Below are 17,670 nucleotides of genomic sequence, written 5' to 3'. Positions count from 1 at the left end.
GGTCCAAACAGGCCAAAGGTCCGCTCCTCCAGAGTGATAAGCTGCTCTCCAGCTTCCTGCCTCGTCTGCGGAGCACAAAACGCCGACTATCGGGTCCGTGCTGGTGGTGGACAGGTGGGGGGCCTTTTGATTTCCAGCTGAACTCTCAAGGTAACAACTTGTCTTTTTTATTTTTTTGGTGAGGGTATCATACAGTATAGAGGACTACAGGGGTGGGCAAGCATTTGTATTATCAAGAGGCCTGTAATAATTGTTGCATTCATGTAGCCCTTTTTTCATGAAATTGGTAAGAAAGAGTTCCAACTCCGACCTCCGGCAGAACAGCAAAAATCTATAGACCTGTTCTGCACTTCCATTGTTGAGGCGGCGGACTGGGGCTGTGGCTGTATGGTGGTCGGTGCCTGTCGTTGCGGAAATCCCTGAACCTGTTGGTGGACATCAGCGATAAGATGCCGTCAAGCTGAAGAAGGAGTCCTGCCAGGCTTTTTTGGCCTGTCGGACTCCAGAGGCAGTTGATGGGTACCGGCGGGCCAAGGTGGAACGCAGCTTTGGTGGTCGCTCGGTGGCAGGGCCCTGGGGGTGGATGAGATCCGCTCGGAGTTCCTGAAGGCTCTGGATGTTGTAGGGCTGTCCTGGTGGACACGCCTCTGCAACATTGCGTGGACATTGGGGACAGTGCCTCTGGATTGGCAGAGCGGGTTAGTGGACCTAGTGGTCCCCCTTTTTAAGAAGGGGGCCCGAAGGGTGTGTTCCAATTATAGGGGGATCACACTCTTCAGCCTCCCTGGTAAGGTCTAGTCAGAGGTTCTGGAGAGGAGGGTGCGTCGGGAAGTCGGATCTCAGATTCAGGAGGAGCAGTGTGGTTTTGATCCTGGCTATAGAACAGCGGAGCAGCTCTACACTCTCAGCAGTGTCCTCAATGTTTCATGGGAATTCACCAGTCTACATGTGCTTTGTGGACTTGGAGAAGGCGTTCGACCGTTTCCTTCGGGGAGTTCTATGGGGGGTGCATCGGGAGTATGGGGTACCGGACCCTTTGATAAGGGGTGGTCGGTCTCTGTACGACCGGTGTCAGAGCTTTGTCCGCATTGCCGGCATTAAGTCGGATTCATTTCCAGTGAATGTTGGACTGCGCCAATGGTGCCCTTTGTCACCGATTCTGTTCATTACCTTTATGGACAGAATTTCTCGGCACACCCGAGGTGTTGGGGGGGTCCGGTTTGGTGGCCTCAGTATTGCATCTCTGCTTTTTGCAGATGATGTGGTTCTGTTGGCTTCATCAAGCCGTGATCTCCGACTCTCACTGGAGCAGTTCACAGCCGAGTGTGAAGCGGCAGGGATGAGAATCAGCACCTCCAAATCTGAGACCATGGTCCTCAGTCGGAAAAGGGTTGTGTGCACTCTCCGAGTCGTGAATGAGATCCTGCCCCTAGTGGAGGAGTTCAAGTATCTTGGGGTCTTGTTTACGAGTGAGGGAAGAATGGAACGGGAGATCGACAGCCAGCTCGCTGCAGCGTCTGCAGTAATGCGGACTATGTATCGGTCTGTCGTGGTGAAGAAGGAGCTGAGCCAAAAGGCGAAGCTCTCGATTTACCGGTAGATCTACGTTCCTATCCTCACCTATGGTCACGGGCTGTGGGTCATGACCGAAAGAACAAGATCGCAGATACAGGCGGTCAAAATGAGTTTCCTCCGCAGGGTGTGCGGTCATCTGGGCGGGGCTCAAAGTTGAGCCGCTGCTCCTCCACATTGAGAGGAGCCAGATGAGGTGGCTCGGGCATCTGGTTAGGATGCCCCCTGGACGCCTCCCTGGTGAGGTGTTCCGGGCACATCCCACCGGGAGGAGGCCCCAGGGTCGACCCAGGACACGCTGGAGAGACTATTTCTCTTGGCTGGCTTGGGAATGCTTCGATATCCCCCCAGAAGAGCTGGAAGAAGTGGCTGGGGAGAGGGAAGTCTGGGCTTCCCTGCTTGAGCTGCTGCCCCCGTGACCTGACCTCAGATAAGCGGAAGAAAATGGATGGATGATAATATCCATCCATCCCTCCATTTTCTGAGCCGCTTCTCCTCACGAGGGTCGCGGGCGTGCTGGAGCCTATCCCAGCTGTCATCGGGCAGGAGGCGGGGTACACCCTGAACTGGTTGCCAGCCAATCGCAGGGCACATACAAACAAACAACCATTCGCACTCACAGTCATGCCTACGGGCAATTTAGAGTCTCCAATTAATGCATGTTTTTGGGATGTGGGAGGAAACCGGAGTGTCCGAAGAAAACCCACGCAGGCACGGGGAGAACATGCAAACTCCAAACAGGCGGGGCCGGGGATTGAACCCGGGAACCCAGAACTGTGAGGCTGACGCTCTAACCAGTCGGCCACCTTGCCGCCTGGATGATAATAATTATGACATTTTTATTGATTATAAATATGGGTGACTCATTTAATTATTTAAACAAACAATTCAACAAATTTTTCATACAAAGATATTTAGTCCAAGGTAAAGCATGAACCTCGTTGATTTTGAAGGATATTTGACTCCATGCAAAAAGGGGTGGCTGTTATGCTAGTGACTTCCAGTTATAGTACTGACTTTATGCCCTTATACTTACAGCATTTTTCTATCGCCAGGTTTATGATACTGAGCTGCTGAGTTAAAGGTGAGCGTTTGCTGCAAGAATCCTATTTAGCCACTGTAAGGTGATGCAGTGTGTGTGTGTGTGTGTGTGTGTGTGCGTGCGTGCGTGCGTGCTTGTGCGTGTGTGTGCGCGCGCGCGTGTGTGCTTTTAAGGCCAATATGGACAAACACGTTACCCACATTTCTAGGGAGGACCTGGAAGAGCTCCGAGAGGCATTCAATAAAATTGGTCAGTTCACACATGCACATTCACACAACTTTTATAGCCAGCCATAAAGTCAAGACTCAGGGTTTTTTTTTAATTATTATTTTTTTATTTTTTTATTGCTCGCTTGGCGTGTGGAGTGTGTGTACTTTCAATGCAAATCATTGGATATAAGTTAATCATCAATATTACATTAGGCCACGTATGCCCTCAACCCATGAATGTGTGAGTAATCATTTTACTCATCAGGCAACAAATAATGTCAGTAATTTTACATAAAATATATAAATTGCTGCTTAAAGTCACAAGTACACATTTTAAATAGTGTGTGTGTTTTTGTGTCTGTGATGGTGTATGTGCGGATTTGTGTGCGCGTGTATATGTGTGTGTCTCCTTATTTGTGTGTGTGTGTGTGTGTGCGCATTTGTGCATGTATCTGTATGTGCGGATGTACATGTGTCTGTTTGTGCATGTTTGTCTATGTGTTTCTTTGTGCATCTGTGTGTGTGTTGGTGTGCATGTGTGTTTATATCTTTAGACATCGACAACAGCGGCTATGTGAGCGACTTTGAGCTCCAGGAGCTGTTCCGCGAGGCCAGCTTCTCCCTCCCCGGATACCAAGTTCGGCAGATTGTGGAGACCTTCGTGGCCGGTGACACCAACAAGGATGAGAAGATCAGCTTTGAGGAGTTTGTTTCCGTGAGCTCACAACCCCAAAGATGATACACGTTCGAACACTCTGGCTAAGTTTTACTACACACACACGCATGCTTTTTTTTTTCTTTTTTTAGATCTATCAGGAGCTGAAGAGCAAGAAGTTTAGCGAGACCTTCCGCAAATCCATCACCAGGAGGGATGGCATCCGGTCCTTCGGGGGGATGTCGGGAATCTCAAGCGTCGGGACACAACACTCCTACTCGGGTGCGATAATACAATAGAGCGCAAACTGCATGTGAATAAACAGAACAATGGCAGACTTTCCATATTATTCTGTAATTAATGTGATATATTAAGAACTAACCAATAGGAGAAGATGAGAGAGGACAGAAAAGGGCAGGGCAGGACAGGATGTGGGAAATAAGCAAGTGCTACTGATGAGTGGTACGTTGGGATGCTTTTATAGTGTCTAAACACCTGTAGCAATCTGTGAGTGGATATATTAAAATAACCTGTGTTATTATTAGTGGTCCCAGCACAAGCCATTTAAGCCTACGGCGTGTCTGTGGAACTTATTGGTGAATGAACACCGTAACGCATGCATGTTAGTCAACTGGTGTACGGAGTTGATGAGCCGGCACATTGAAGGAGGGCGGGCCGCAAGCGCGGCCAAGCCAGTGAGCCCGTCCTGCGGGGGACCTAGTCAGGGGAACGCCACCCACTCCCCAGGAGCCAGGGCGAACCCCCAGCCCAACCAAAATGCCCCGACCAGTCCCACAGGGAGGGGGAAGGGTATCAGAATCGCATTACTCTAGCGGAAAAAATCTAAATAAGAACACGTATAATAATTATTTACTAGTTGTCCGCAACCCACCAGTTGAGAATCACTGTGTGTGTTGTGTTTTTGTGTGTAGATGAGGAGAAGGTGGCTTTTGTCAACTGGATCAACAAAGCATTGGCCAAAGATCCTGACTGCCGCCACCTGCTGCCCATGAACCCTGACGACGAAAGCCTCTTCACCTCTGTCCGCGATGGCATCCTCCTGTGGTAAGTTACATAATGTATATACTGTACTGTGTACACAGTGAACCCTTGCTATTTGTAGGGATTAAGGACCAAGACCCGACGTGAATATAAAAAATTTGAGAATAATTGATGCCCCAAAAATATATGGTCGTTGTTTTTGAGGAAGTATTGTTGAAGTGATACATCTCAACTGAGAGACCTAAGATCTTTGTATATCGGGGAGGAGCTAAGTATAGTCTGGGTTGTTAGCGGAAGTTTTCTATATATATATATATATATATATATATATAAACTGTACTTTCTGTTCTCCCTCGCAGCAAAATGATCAATCTCTCCCAGCCCGACACCATCGATGAGAGAGTCATCAACACCCGGAAGCTCACTACGTTCACAATGACTGTGAGTGCCTGAAAACACACATTGTTATGACAATCTGTTGCCACCAAAGTGCAAAGTTATCTTTTTATGAACGACAATAACTGTGATTGAGGCTGTCCCGGAGATAAAGCTGCCGTTGATTATATTTGGACTTTGCGGAAGAGCCTGTACAATAGAGTATTGACCCTTGTGCAGTGGAACTCATTTCATAACAAATTTTTAAAACAAACAAAAAAAAAAAACATATGCGTATTACAATGTATTTGTACGTGTGTATTTCTCAACATTTTTACAAAAATAAAATATCACTACATTATGATCCTAAAATCTTTTCATTTAAAAAAAAAATTCATGCATGTAAAATTAACATATTTAAATGTATAACAGTAATTTACAATCACCATTAGTTTTAGATAAACTATTTGAAAAAAATATTCAACAACAACAACAATCCTGAAAAAAGTGCAATGCAATGACGTGCTAAGCACTAAACCCTCAAATGAAATAAATACATATGTGCATTTAGACAAAGAAAATAAAACGGATTTTTTTTCTTTTCCATTTGTTGGAATATTTTTCTAGAGGGAAAAAAAGATGCATTCATTAAATACATTTTAAATTTGACCGGAAACGTAACATGAGGGTTAAAAGGTGTGTTTTGATTTTATTTTCTTGGGGGCACATTTTTAGGAAAATCTTGTCCTGGCGCTGAACTCAGCCTCGGCCATCGGCTGCACGGTGGTGAACATCGACGCTCTTGATCTGATGGTTGGGAAACCTCATCTGGTGCTGGGGTTATTCTGGCAGATTATCAAAGTGGGCCTCTTTGCTGATATAGAAATCAGACGGAATGAAGGTCAGCGCATGCGCTCACAAAAATGCATTTTTTTTATACATTGTCATTTGTAACACCTATTTATATTGTTACTGTTTTATATTGTTAATCCTTTAGTTCAAATTAAATAGTTTTTTAAATTACAAATGCCTTGTTTTGCTCAAAATAATTTTTTTTTTACAGAAGTGAAATAAAACAAAATAAATTGTTACTAAAATAAATGAAATAAAAACAAATGTTTTTAGTAAAATAGCAAAATAATTTACTAAAATGTATATCTTTTAATTAATCGGTTAAATGAATACAGTTATCTGTTATAAGGAAACTAAAATATAATACTGGTTTTACTAAATTAAAAATAATTCTGAATTAAATAAAATAACAAAAAATGTGCTTTGTCAAATAAAATGTACAATTACTGAAGTAGCATAAACTTAAAATGTCACGACAATCTGTTTTTTCTTTCAACAAAAAAACTAGAATATTTAAAATCTGTATTTTCTATTTTAATTCATATAATGCAATCCAATAACTATTTTACTAAAATAAAATAAAAATAATACAATGTAATATGTTTGAACTAAAATAAAATACATTTAAAAAAATAAAATTACACATTTTTAAATAAAATATTTTTCTACTAAAATAAAATAAGAAAATATTGCTAGACTTCTTTTTTTCCCTTTCCAGATCCATTGTTATATTTTAAATGCATCTGTTGTGGAGTGATAATTTTATCAAATTTTGCAGTATTGCACCGCCCTCTGGCTAATGTGTGCCTGCCTATAAAACCTTCATTCAACCTTAAACGCAGTCCAATGAGCCGTGCTTGTGTGCGTGTTTGCAGGCATGATTTGCCTCCTGACCGAGGGAGAGAGTCTGGACCACCTGATGTCTCTCTCTCCCGAGCAGTTGCTGCTACGCTGGGTCAACTACCATTTGCGAAACGCCGGCACCAAGAGCATCAGCAACTTCAGCGAGGACATCAAGGTCCTTCTGACAATACACAAACACTTGAACAGTTGGAAATGTGCGTTTGAAGGTTTAGAGAAGGTCATGTTACGTTAACCTTTAAAAGTTATCGTACATTTTAGAGTCATCCTGAAATTTTACCCGAAATAACCAACATACTAAACTTTCTGTATACGGACGTTATCACTGAGCCTACTTGTTCTGCAGGACTCTCGCGCTTACTTCCACCTCCTGGACCAGATCGCTCCCCGTGGGGAGCACGACTACAGGAGTGTCAAAATCGACATGAGCGGCCTTAATGTGAGTCATTTTAGTGGAACTGTGATACAAATATGGCCTGTGACCAAAGGATCGGGGGTTCGATTTCCCAGGCTGGCACAGGCGAGGTCCTAGTTCCTCTCTGTGTGAAAAATAATTTTTTTCTTACTTTTTTCCCAAGTTATTAGCTGTCGCTTGTTAAATTTTTGCTTAGTTGCAAGACAAAATGTGAGTTAAGAGCAAGCTATAGATACGCCGCACCAGTGAAGTGTCACATAATTTGTCTTTGAAGGATCGGGACCTGAACCGGCGGGCGGAGCTGATGCTGCAGCAGGCGTCGCGTCTGGACTGCCGACAGTTCGTGACGGCGCACGACGTCACCTCGGGCAACAGCAAGCTCAATTTAGCGTTTGTGGCCAACCTGTTCAACACGCACCCGGCCCTGGAGAGGGGGCATGTCAATGCCTTGGAGGCCGCCCAACTGGAGCGTAAGGCCACCGGACTCTTTGACATTCTACTCGATTAATAAGGGAACGTGCGGGTGATGGCGGGAATGTCCTGTCTTTACAGCCGAGAGCCGCGAAGAGAAAACCTTCCGCAACTGGATCAACTCCTTGGGTGTGAATCCCTACGTGAACCACATGTACCAGTAAGTCAGATCACAAAATGTGTACCCGCTTCTACCAGAGTGTCTCCTGCCTTCTATACAGCCCTTTTAAAAGTATATTTATACACTGTACACTTGAAGCCAGAGGTTTACATACATAGGTATATATATATATATATATATATATATATATAAAGACATGCTTTTTTTTTTCTCACTGTCTGACATGAAATCAGACTGGATTTTTTTTCCTGTTTAGGTCAATTAGGATTACCAAAATTATTTCTAGTTTCTAAATGCCAGAATAATGAGAGAAGGGTGGTTATAGATAATTTTTAATTACTTTCTTCAAAGTCAGAAGTTTACATACGGTAAGAATACTATGCCTTTAAACAATTTGGGAATGATAACAGTCTTTGGAAGCTTATGATTTTCATCCATTCTTATATAGTTTATTGATGCCATACCAGTTAATTAGAGACACGCCTATAGATTTATTTGAAGGCACACCTGAAACATTGCTTCTTCGTGTAACATTATGGAAATAAAATCAAAAGAAATCCGCCAAGATAGGAGGAGAATGGTGGACTTGCACACGTTTGGTTCAATCTTGGCTGCAATTTCCAGATGCCTGAAGGTGTCACCTTTGTCTGTTTAAACAATTATATGCAAGTATAAACACCATGGGAATGTCCAGCCATCATCCTGCTCATGAAAGAGATGGGTTCTGTGTCCCAGATATGAACGTCTTTTCGTCCGAAAAATGCATATCAACCCAATAACAAAAGCAAAAGACCTTGTGAAAATGCTGGCTGAAGCCAATAAGGAGATACGAGTAAGGCCAAATGTGTGTGTGTGTGTGTATGTGTGTGTTGTGTGTGTGTGTGTGTGTGTGTGTGTGTGTGTGTGCTTGCGTGTGTGTATATATATATATATATATATTTCATTTTTATTTAATTGCATCTTCCAAAATAAATCTATGCATGTACAAAATGATTTTTTTAAATTTATTGTTCTAATACTTGATTTAATTATACTAATAAAAAATACATTTCCTTGTTTTTTTATTTATTTGCAGCCTCCAAATGACAGAGCAAAATGTATCTGTGCCATATTTGTCAATAATGTCTTCATTTATTTTTATAACTTTACATTTTATTGCACCCTCCAAAATACATCTGTAACCAAACTAAAAAAATCAGCATCATAAATATTCAAACCAAATAATTAATTTATCCTAAAAATAAAAACTATTACAATACATGTTTACATAAATGTAATGATGCTACATTTCTATTTTTATTTTAGCGATCTGTGCGACGGTTTGGTGATCCTGCAGCTCTACGAGAAGGTGAACGTTCCCGTCAACTGGAAGAAAGTCAACCAGCCGCCATACCCCACCTTGGGGGCTAATATGAAGAAGGTTTGATTCGTGACAGCACCATTGTGATGGGACCAAATCAAATTGAATCAAAAACATGGCGTTGACTTTTTTTTTTTTTGTCACACAGCTGGAGAACTGCAACTACGCCGTGGGCCTGGGCAGAAACATGGCCCGCTTCTCCCTCGTCGGCATTGGCGGCGAGAACCTGAACGAGGGAAGCCCCATGCACACCTTGGCGCTGGTGTGGCAACTAATGAGGAGGTGTGTTGTGACTTTTCACGAATTGTAACACTGACATCCTGTATTGTGGGAGGTTGAATTGCGTTGAAAGTCTTGAATGGTTTGCCTGGAGGGCCTTTTACATGCCACTGGTTTTAATGGGACATTTTTAAGAATACAGCTCATATATTTTTAGACTTTTTTTTAAATTGTACTAATTGTTATGAAATAAAATAATTGTAACTACACATTTCAATGAGATGATATATTTGTATATAAATGTAAAAATATTTAAAATATTTTCAATATATTTATAAACGACTGCAATGTCTGTAACAGTAATTGATTTAAAATATATCTATTTTCATTGCACTATTTTTAATTAAATACAATGATTTAAAATCATTCTAATAGGACTGTATATAATTTAACAATGTTACCTACTGTATATTATAATTTTAAAAATACATTTTATAGATACAGTAACTGCATATGTTATTTAATTTAGTTGATTGTGCTCATTTTAATTAAAAAAAAATAATTCAAATAATTTTAACTGTACTATGTCGAAGGAAAAATGTGACCCCTTAGAGTAGACAAGAGATAGGACAAGCACTTTGCGAAAAATGAAAATTACAATTGAAGAAAAACTTGCATGAAAGGAGATGACGTGCGAATACAACCCGGTTGGCGGCTTTTAAGTAATGCCTTTCTATTTTTCTCAAGCTCGGTCATACATAGTCTGGAGTCATGAACAGGGAGTTGTCTTCTGCCTTATGCAATTAGTGCCCTCACAACCCAGACATTCAAATATATATATATATATATATATTCATAATTCTTAAATTGTTTCGAAATGACTGCCATGTTTTAACAACAACAAAAAGAAATGTGCAAGTGTACTCATTTTAATAACAGGAAAAAAATAATTATTCCAGTACTGTATTTATATGTACTATGTAGTTTTTCCTATATTCACAATTGAAATGAAAAACTGAAATGCATCCCCCAAACAGACTGATGAAATAAATCTGTATGATAGCTGTCAAAAATGTATTCATTTTTAAAATGTATTGTACTGTTTATGATTGTAATAAAAATTACAAATAAATGTAGTTACAGTATAATATTTTATTAATATAAGTAAATAACAGCTACCGGTAGGTGTGCTTGAAGGCTGATGGTTTTTTACAACGCAGGTGGCCTCTTGTCGCGCTCGCAGGTACACAATGCTGGTGTTATCAGACCTTGGCGATGGCGAGAAGGTGGGAGAGCAGATCATTCTTAACTGGGTCAACACCACCCTGAGCCAAAAGCGTAAAGATTCGCACATCAGCAGCTTCAAGGTGAATGTGTGTGTGTGAGTACACCTGTCTAATATACAAGTACCGTATTTTGACGACCATAAGGCGCACTTAAAAGTCTTAAAATTTTCTCCAAAATGGACGGGGCGCCTTATAATGGGGCACGCCTTATGTGTGCACCGAGTTCCAACATCTATAAATGTTGTTGTGTGATGAGTGCTCCGCTCGACTTTTTTTATTTTTTTATTTTTTTTAGCATTTCCTGCCGACACGCTGTTTACACAGAGGAAAAGCGGACGTGGCTGAGGACAGGGGAAGGACGCTAAAGCCACGCCCCCAGTAGGGATATAGCGCCTAGGTGTTTATTCTTTTGTAATTAATTTTTAAATTATTATTATATTTTTTTTTTTTACCACTTTGCTGACTGGGACCATTTCCGGGGTGTGCATTGTCCAAAACATCGGTTTGGCTAAGGACCCTCGATCACACGCGAGAGAATTCAAGATCAACGAATCCATGGTTTGCAAGTGGAGGAAGTAGGAAAACGAGCTTCGCCAAGTCAAGAAGACGAAGCTGAGATTTCGCGTAAAAAAAAGAAAAACAAAACGCGGAAACAAGGTGAGGTGGCCCGAGTTGGAAGACCAACTCGAGCAATTGATTAATGAGCAGAGAATAACTGGGGGTTTGCCATCATTCCGGGAGGCTTGACGAACCGCTGGACATCCGTGTAGACAGGGCGTTCAAAGTGAAGTTGTGAGCGGCGTGGAAGCGATGGATGACAGATGGCGAACACAGCTTTACTAAGACTAAGAGTTACGCCACCATTTGTAAGGGGATTGTGGATGATGGGCTAACGTGTCTGCTTGCACTGTTGTTCGAGCTTTCGCACGGCAACGAGACTGAGTCGAACCTGGCGTGTTTGATTGAGAACTTGCCCAACTGTTCATTTCGGATACAGAACACGAGGACTTTGATGGATTTGTGGATGAGGATTGATAAAAAAATAACGTGAGTACATTGTTAAATACTTCAATAAAGTACAACCGAACTCCGTTTTGCTCCCACTGCCTTTTTAAAAACATTGTTTTAGCCTGCATGCTACCGTATGTTTTAAGCTAGCGTATATTTTACCATACCTGCGCCCAATAATACGGTGCGCCTTATGTATGTGTTCAAAACAGAAATATCCCCCGTAACTGAGACTGCGCCTTTTAATACAGTGTGCCCTATGGTCGTGAAAATACGGTACATTTAACCCCTACATACAGAATTTGTGGTTCAGTATTTGCACATTGGTATGTTCACAGATTTTTTTCAAATTTTATTTATTTATTTTTAGAACCTATCCTGTTATTCGATAAAAAGCTTATTCTGTTCCTGTACTTAACAGTGGTGATAATATGTTCTCATATGTTCCTTTTAAATCTGTTTGTGTTTCCGCAGGACCTCCACATCAGCACCAGCCTGCCAGTGATTGACCTGATCGACGCCATCGCTCCCGGCACCGTCAAGTGGGACATGGTGACAAGACCGGAGAGAAGCGTGATGAAGACTGCCGACAAACTCAACAACGCCAAGTAAACGCTCAGCACTGAGCACAGTGGATTTACCATGGGTGGACTCAAATCGCCAATTTGAGGACTTGGGACTTGCTTTACTAAAACCTATGAAAGACTTGACCTTACTTTGACTTGGTATTCATGAGACTCGAATTGACTTAGATTCGGACGACATGACACACCAGTTGAAAATCTGCATTTTCAATATATCATGCCATTTGTTTGTTTTTTTTTAAGGAAAAGTTATTTATTTTATTTATTTATTTATTTTTGGGCAAACCATTCAAAAGACTCATTGCAAATTCATTTGTCCAGCTAACTACCGGTAGTATGTTGTGACTGCAAAATTTAATGATTTGACTTAGAACTTGCTTAAGCCAAGTCATGACATGACTCCACTTGCTTGAAATTTAGTGGGGACTCGACTATGCCTATTGGTTAAGCCTTGAGACTTACCGTACTTTTTACCATTGTTGGGAATATTACTTTGGAAATGTAGTCTATTGCAATTACAAGTTACCCTGTTGAAAATTTAACAGTAGTGTAACTATTTAAAAACCATTTGAAACCCACCATACCCTGTTGACCTATTGACAGATATCCACAATTTAGACAATATTCCTTCATAGGAAAAACCAGATAAGTGAATGTTCCATTAAAAATAAAGTAAGAATTTATAAAGATGAAACTGTTCAGAAGCTATATTCATTAGCACAGCAAGACGCATTTGTAGTTGATAAAATGCATTAAATTTGAAAAAATATATATGAGCCATATGCCGACCTGAGTACGTTACAGTCGACCAATTTACACCACATTTGCACATGCAGAATCACAGGAAACTATATGAATCCGATTATTGCAGGGAATTGGTGTGTGACTTATTTGCATCGCCGGTATTTCTCGCCAAGTCATCCTGTATCCTCTCCTATTTCTAGATATGCGATCTCATTGGCCCGGAAGATCGGCGCTCGTGTCTACGCTCTGCCTGATGACTTGGTGGAGGTGAATCCGAAGATGGTGCTGACGCTGTTCGCCTGCCTCATGGGCCATGGTTTGAAAAAGGCCCATCGCTAAACCGCCCCCCCCAAATCACAAATGTTTTTGCATTATTTGCTTGATTCCTCATTCATAGTCTTTTGAAAAATGATCATGCCTCCTTCATATAAAAACTGCATTTTTATTTCCTGTGATTGTCCCCCGCCTCGCCCCAGTATTTTAATTGGTCATTGGAATGGATGAGATAAAACCAAAATGATTGAATTTTTCACTGTGAAGCTTTATGTCATTAAATGTGGTAGACTGAACATGGTTACTAGCAAATAAAAACATTAATATACTAAGGTGCTACGTGAGTTGTGACTGATTGCACTGGAGTCATTGTCAATGAAATTCAAGGAATTGGGGCTGAAGTTCTGTCTGTGCAATGTGATTTTTGTCATGAGAGGCAGTCAAAAAGTAATGAGCCCAATTTAATTTATCCATCCATCCATTTATTTTCACTTATCCGGGCAGTATACAGTATAATAAGGTTTATTGTTGGGTTTTGTGCTTAAAGAACAGATGCATTTCCCCCCCATTTCAAACAACCTAACTAAGATTAAAACATTAAAAATTAAAAAAGTAATTATGGGATAAAAAAATTTAATCCTAGAAGAAAAAATGCATCAAAATAATTATAGAAAAAAATTATTTAATAGACGGTAAAAAAATAGAGTATAGAAAAACTTTAATCAAATGTATTCAATAAAATAAATATGATTTATATACCAATCTGATTACAGCACACATTTGAAATAGATATAATTTTAAATAATTTAGCATAAAATAGTTAAAATATAAAAATTAAAGTATGTATGTAAAGTATATATCCAAAAATAGAAAATGACTTCATTATATGAAAATGAAAAATGCTAAATAAAAACGAATAAATGATCAATTATTTATAACCAATTATAAAGAAAATCAGTAAAAAGGATTACATTATAGTATAAGTAAAACTATTAGTGGAAAGAATGACTCGCTCATAGACACATTTTCAGAAATAGGCAGATAATTCAAGATTTACTTGGTTTAATTTAACACTTGATGGTTGGGCAGGCACGCCACAGACCCGTCTATTTGCATACAAATGTTTACAAACAACATCGCTGGCTGCGAGCTTTTCGGCCCTCGGTACTTTCCGTACCACCAAAACAACTACGTCAAAAAGGAGCGAAACTTTTGACCGGCGTGCTCGTTCAAACTCGCCTTAATTCTCCAACATGACTTAGCCATTATTTAAAAGACACAACACGGTGACCACGTCGACTATGGAGGGGCTGGAGATGTCTACCATGATTCCGGCTCTTCAGGAGCTTGCCAGGTAACTCCGGTCGGCTAATGACGAACAGGCTAAGCTAACAGAGCACATTCGCCATATATGTACATTCGCTATAGCTGCTAAATGTTATTTAAAGAGACTTTTTAAGTTCACGCTATGTTTTTTTTTTTTTTTCCAGCGCCAGCCCCGGAGATTACGACGAAGCTGTTAAGAAACCTCGACAGATTCTGTGTCAGTTCATTGACAGGATCCTGACTGACGTAGACGCGGGTAAACCCGAATAAACGTTTGTTTGTTTATGAATAAATTCATCAATAAAAACAAATATATTCTTTTCGGACTTTAGAGATTGGACATGTCTCGAAAGTGCTACAACGAAAGCAGTAAACCGTGTGTCAAACTGGTGGCCCGGGGGCCAGATCCGGCCCGCCACATCATTTTATGTGGCCCGCGAAAGCAAATCAAAATTGCTCATTGTGTTCTGGTGTAATACCATTGAGTTATTTGCAAGCATTTTTTTGTTACCAATCCCACTTTGAAAAGAAATGTAATAGTCGAAAACGTTTTTTTATAGGCTTCTGATTTCAAAACTGGTTATTCATCAATGTGTTGTGTATACTGTATGTAATTACAGTATATGAGGTGATCTTTCATTTATATGGGTTCACAGTTGTAGCGGCCCTCCGAGGGAAGTCATAACTACGATGTGGCACGTGCCAAAAATGAGTTGGCCAACTGCACATCCAAAAAGTGTGTCTGTAAGACAACCAATTTACTTAAAATTTGATAAAAACATCAAAACGTATCCCAAAAATTCTGTGATATGTATTTGAAAACTCAAATTACTTGCATTGCATAAGCTTTTGACGGGGGGGCTTATCAACAGTAAATACAGGAAATGTTTGTCCGAGGCTTTCGAGAAATTTCAAAGTCGTAATTAAAACAATGACACTTGTTCTACGTCGTCATTAATGGTATATATTGGTAAGGTAAAAAACGTGAACACGTTGAAACGCCGAAAACTGCGCTTCCGCCACCACTCAAAACGCACACGATTGTCCACGTGTGTATGTGCTATATTGATTAGGGAATGGCACAGCAATCAATTATTCATTGAATTGATTATGCATTCTGTTGATTGCTTAGAATTTATTAACCGTGCATTGAAGCAACTTAGTCACAACGGCTCCTGTAGTTGATTCACTTTCAACTGGTTTTGCTGTCTAAAGAAGAGCATGTCATTCCTTTAGTGTCTCTCGGGCTGAACAAAAAGTCCACTTCGGAGCCCGCCTGCGTCATGCTGCTGGACTTTGTACAGCACATCATCAAGTCGTCCTCGCTCATGTTTGCCAACCCTGCCTGCCAGCCCGCAGACTACCCAGATGCCACGCAGGGCTGTACCGGTAAGACAGGCCTCATTTAAAATTGTCATTATTGTGGCAGATCAAAATATCAATATAAATGACCCCCAAAATTAGCTTTATAAAGTAATTTATTATTTTTAACAAACTTCAACAGATGGAATCGTATCCATTTGCATCCCTTTCTCTGTTTCTGATATGTATATATAAAATATCAATTACATCGCTGTAAGTTAGCACAACAAAAATAGTATTGTTCATTATAAAAAAAGTACATTCGTCAGCCTGACTTACTCATACGTGAGGCGTTCTCAAGTTTAGTTTGGTGAAGAGTTTGGTGTGCGATGGCTCGCTACTTCTTTGCTGCGAACGTGAGCCGTGCGGACGATGATGTGAAGGGATAAACCTGCTTCTATGACAGCAAATCTACCTGTCACTCAAATTTAACAAGAATATAATTACCCTAAAACGCCGGCAGAGGGAGCCAAAGCATCACAAATACAAGCCAGCTCGGCAGGACAACATGCTTGCAAGCAGGAAACAGGACATAGATTAAAAAATAGATTAAAGCGATTAAAAATCATAACGAACTAAATATGATTGTACATAATTAATCACAATTAGTGTGGTAATTTGACACCCCCAATTATGACAGTGCAGTGAATCTTCACTATTTGTTAGGGCGAGGGACCAAGACCCGACACGAATAGCCAAAATTCACTGAGATTGGACACCCCCTGGCCCCAACCGCGACTTGGCGAGGGTTCACTGTACTTCGTCCGAAATGTGTCCGACTTTCCCAGGCATCTTATGGTCTCTTCTCGTTTCCCTTTGCTCCAGATTTCAGCAAGTGGGTGTCGCTGCGTCTTTTGCGCGTGGCCGCCGCCCCGGACTGCAGCACCATCCACGGGCGGGCGCGTGCCGCCCTCTGCTCCCTGCTGCACTCCCTGCTCGTCCGGGCGGCCTTCATCTTCGCAAGCCTGGCACACGACCTCATCCTCCTGGCGCACGACTTGGGCGGCATCCTGCGCGCCCACGTGACCTCCCGCTCGTCCAGCCTTTGGCCCGCTGCCCTTCACTCCTTCGCCGTTTCCCCGCCTTGCGCCCACCTCACCCCTTTGCCTCTCGTTCTGGCCTCACCGTCGGCGTTAGAGACGCTTGCTGCGGCGACGCTGTACGTTGTCACTGACGTCATCAGGGGTGTAATCTCCCCGCGTGACCTGAGGCTTGCCTGGGAGATCGCCTGCGACATCCTGGCGCACGGTAACACCCGGCTGAGGACGGTCGCCATGACGATGCTAAGGCGGCTGGTGGAGCTTGGGGGCTTCCCGGAGGCGCAGGGATACCAGTTCATCGCCGCCTTCCTCCACGTGCTGGAGACGCAAGCAGGCGGGTACGAGGGGGAGCTGCTCGGTCTGACCCGGTGCGTGTTTTGCCAGGGCGGCACCCACTTGGAGCCCACGTACCTGGCGCAGGTGTTGGAGTGCGTCTGCACCGTCGCGGAGGCCCAGTGTTCCTACCCAAGTATGGAATTTAATTTGAACCCCTTAGCAACAATACAAAAAAAAATTTGAATTTTATATTTCCTTTGAGCTGTTTGAATCAAAATCAATAGTTTTTAGAATATGAGCGTCTATCAATCATAATGGCCGAAGCAGGAAGAAATTTTTTACACAGCTATTTTTGTATTGGGTCAATGCTCTTTTTCCCCCCATTGCAAGCTAGTAATATAACTGAAAATATATTAAAAAAAAAAAAATGTTTGTGCCTATCCTCCATTATATGGTGAAAAACACACCTATTTGCACTTTTCTGCAACATTTTTTTCTGTAACGCCCTACTATGCTACAAGATGGGACCAGTGCCCAGCTAATTGGCATACACGCTAGCATCGTTGTACTTTCGGTGTTATTATGTAAGCCATTTATTTTAAAGTGTAATGTAGTAA

General features: G+C 41.5%; 2 protein-coding genes across 13 annotated transcripts in view; both read left to right on the top strand.

The window, feature by feature from the left end:
- LOC133487891 (plastin-1-like) lies at window positions 1–13,381 on the top strand. Of its 11 annotated transcripts, none has more exons than XR_009791481.1 (17): window positions 1–150; window positions 2,628–2,863; window positions 3,378–3,538; window positions 3,631–3,760; window positions 4,411–4,543; window positions 4,840–4,921; window positions 5,591–5,756; window positions 6,583–6,725; window positions 6,915–7,007; window positions 7,258–7,453; window positions 7,536–7,614; window positions 8,881–8,995; window positions 9,084–9,217; window positions 10,398–10,521; window positions 10,736–10,818; window positions 10,954–11,487; window positions 11,923–12,059. XR_009791481.1 is itself a non-coding variant. In XM_061795133.1 (17 exons), the coding sequence occupies exons 3-17, from the start codon at window positions 2,794–2,796 to the stop codon at window positions 13,113–13,115; spliced, it is 1,899 nt and encodes a 632-aa protein (XP_061651117.1). In that variant the 5' UTR covers window positions 9–150; window positions 2,628–2,656; window positions 2,788–2,793; the 3' UTR covers window positions 13,116–13,381. The 11 variants fall into 11 exon arrangements, 7 of the variants coding, with proteins under 7 accessions (XP_061651120.1, XP_061651121.1, XP_061651122.1 ...); XM_061795133.1 differs by lacking the exons at window positions 10,736–10,818; window positions 10,954–11,487 and adding an exon at window positions 12,977–13,381 and having other exon boundaries at window positions 9–150; window positions 2,628–2,656; window positions 2,788–2,863; window positions 11,923–12,056; XM_061795134.1 differs by lacking the exons at window positions 10,736–10,818; window positions 10,954–11,487 and adding an exon at window positions 12,977–13,381 and having other exon boundaries at window positions 34–150; window positions 2,611–2,656; window positions 2,788–2,863; window positions 11,923–12,056.
- Window positions 13,382–14,180: 799 nt separating this feature from the next.
- Window positions 14,181–17,670, top strand: part of atr (ATR serine/threonine kinase) — a 39,009-nt gene continuing 35,519 nt past the window's right edge. For both annotated transcript variants that reach the window (XM_061796091.1, XM_061796090.1), the window contains exons 1-4: window positions 14,181–14,403; window positions 14,540–14,631; window positions 15,612–15,764; window positions 16,563–17,246. In XM_061796091.1, coding sequence (XP_061652075.1) covers window positions 14,351–14,403; window positions 14,540–14,631; window positions 15,612–15,764; window positions 16,563–17,246 — 982 coding nt within the window. In that variant the 5' untranslated portion in view covers window positions 14,181–14,350. The remainder of the gene's footprint in view (window positions 14,404–14,539; window positions 14,632–15,611; window positions 15,765–16,562; window positions 17,247–17,670) is intronic.

The sequence above is a fragment of the Phyllopteryx taeniolatus genome, chromosome 13 (assembly GCF_024500385.1).
Source record: "Phyllopteryx taeniolatus isolate TA_2022b chromosome 13, UOR_Ptae_1.2, whole genome shotgun sequence".
Taxonomy (NCBI): Eukaryota; Metazoa; Chordata; class Actinopteri; order Syngnathiformes; family Syngnathidae; genus Phyllopteryx; species Phyllopteryx taeniolatus.
The sequence above is the reverse complement of the archived record's forward strand: the minus strand, read 5'-3'. Positions and strand labels throughout refer to the sequence as shown.

Coding starts and splice junctions, on each gene's coding strand:
- LOC133487891 (XM_061795133.1), top strand. CDS start 2,794: ATGGACAAACACGTTACCCACATTTCTAGGGAGGACCTGGAAGAGCTC. Junction 9,218..10,397: donor GTGTGGCAACTAATGAGGAG/GTGTGTTGTGAC, acceptor TCGCGCTCGCAG/GTACACAATGCTGGTGTTAT. Junction 10,522..11,922: donor CGCACATCAGCAGCTTCAAG/GTGAATGTGTGT, acceptor GTGTTTCCGCAG/GACCTCCACATCAGCACCAG.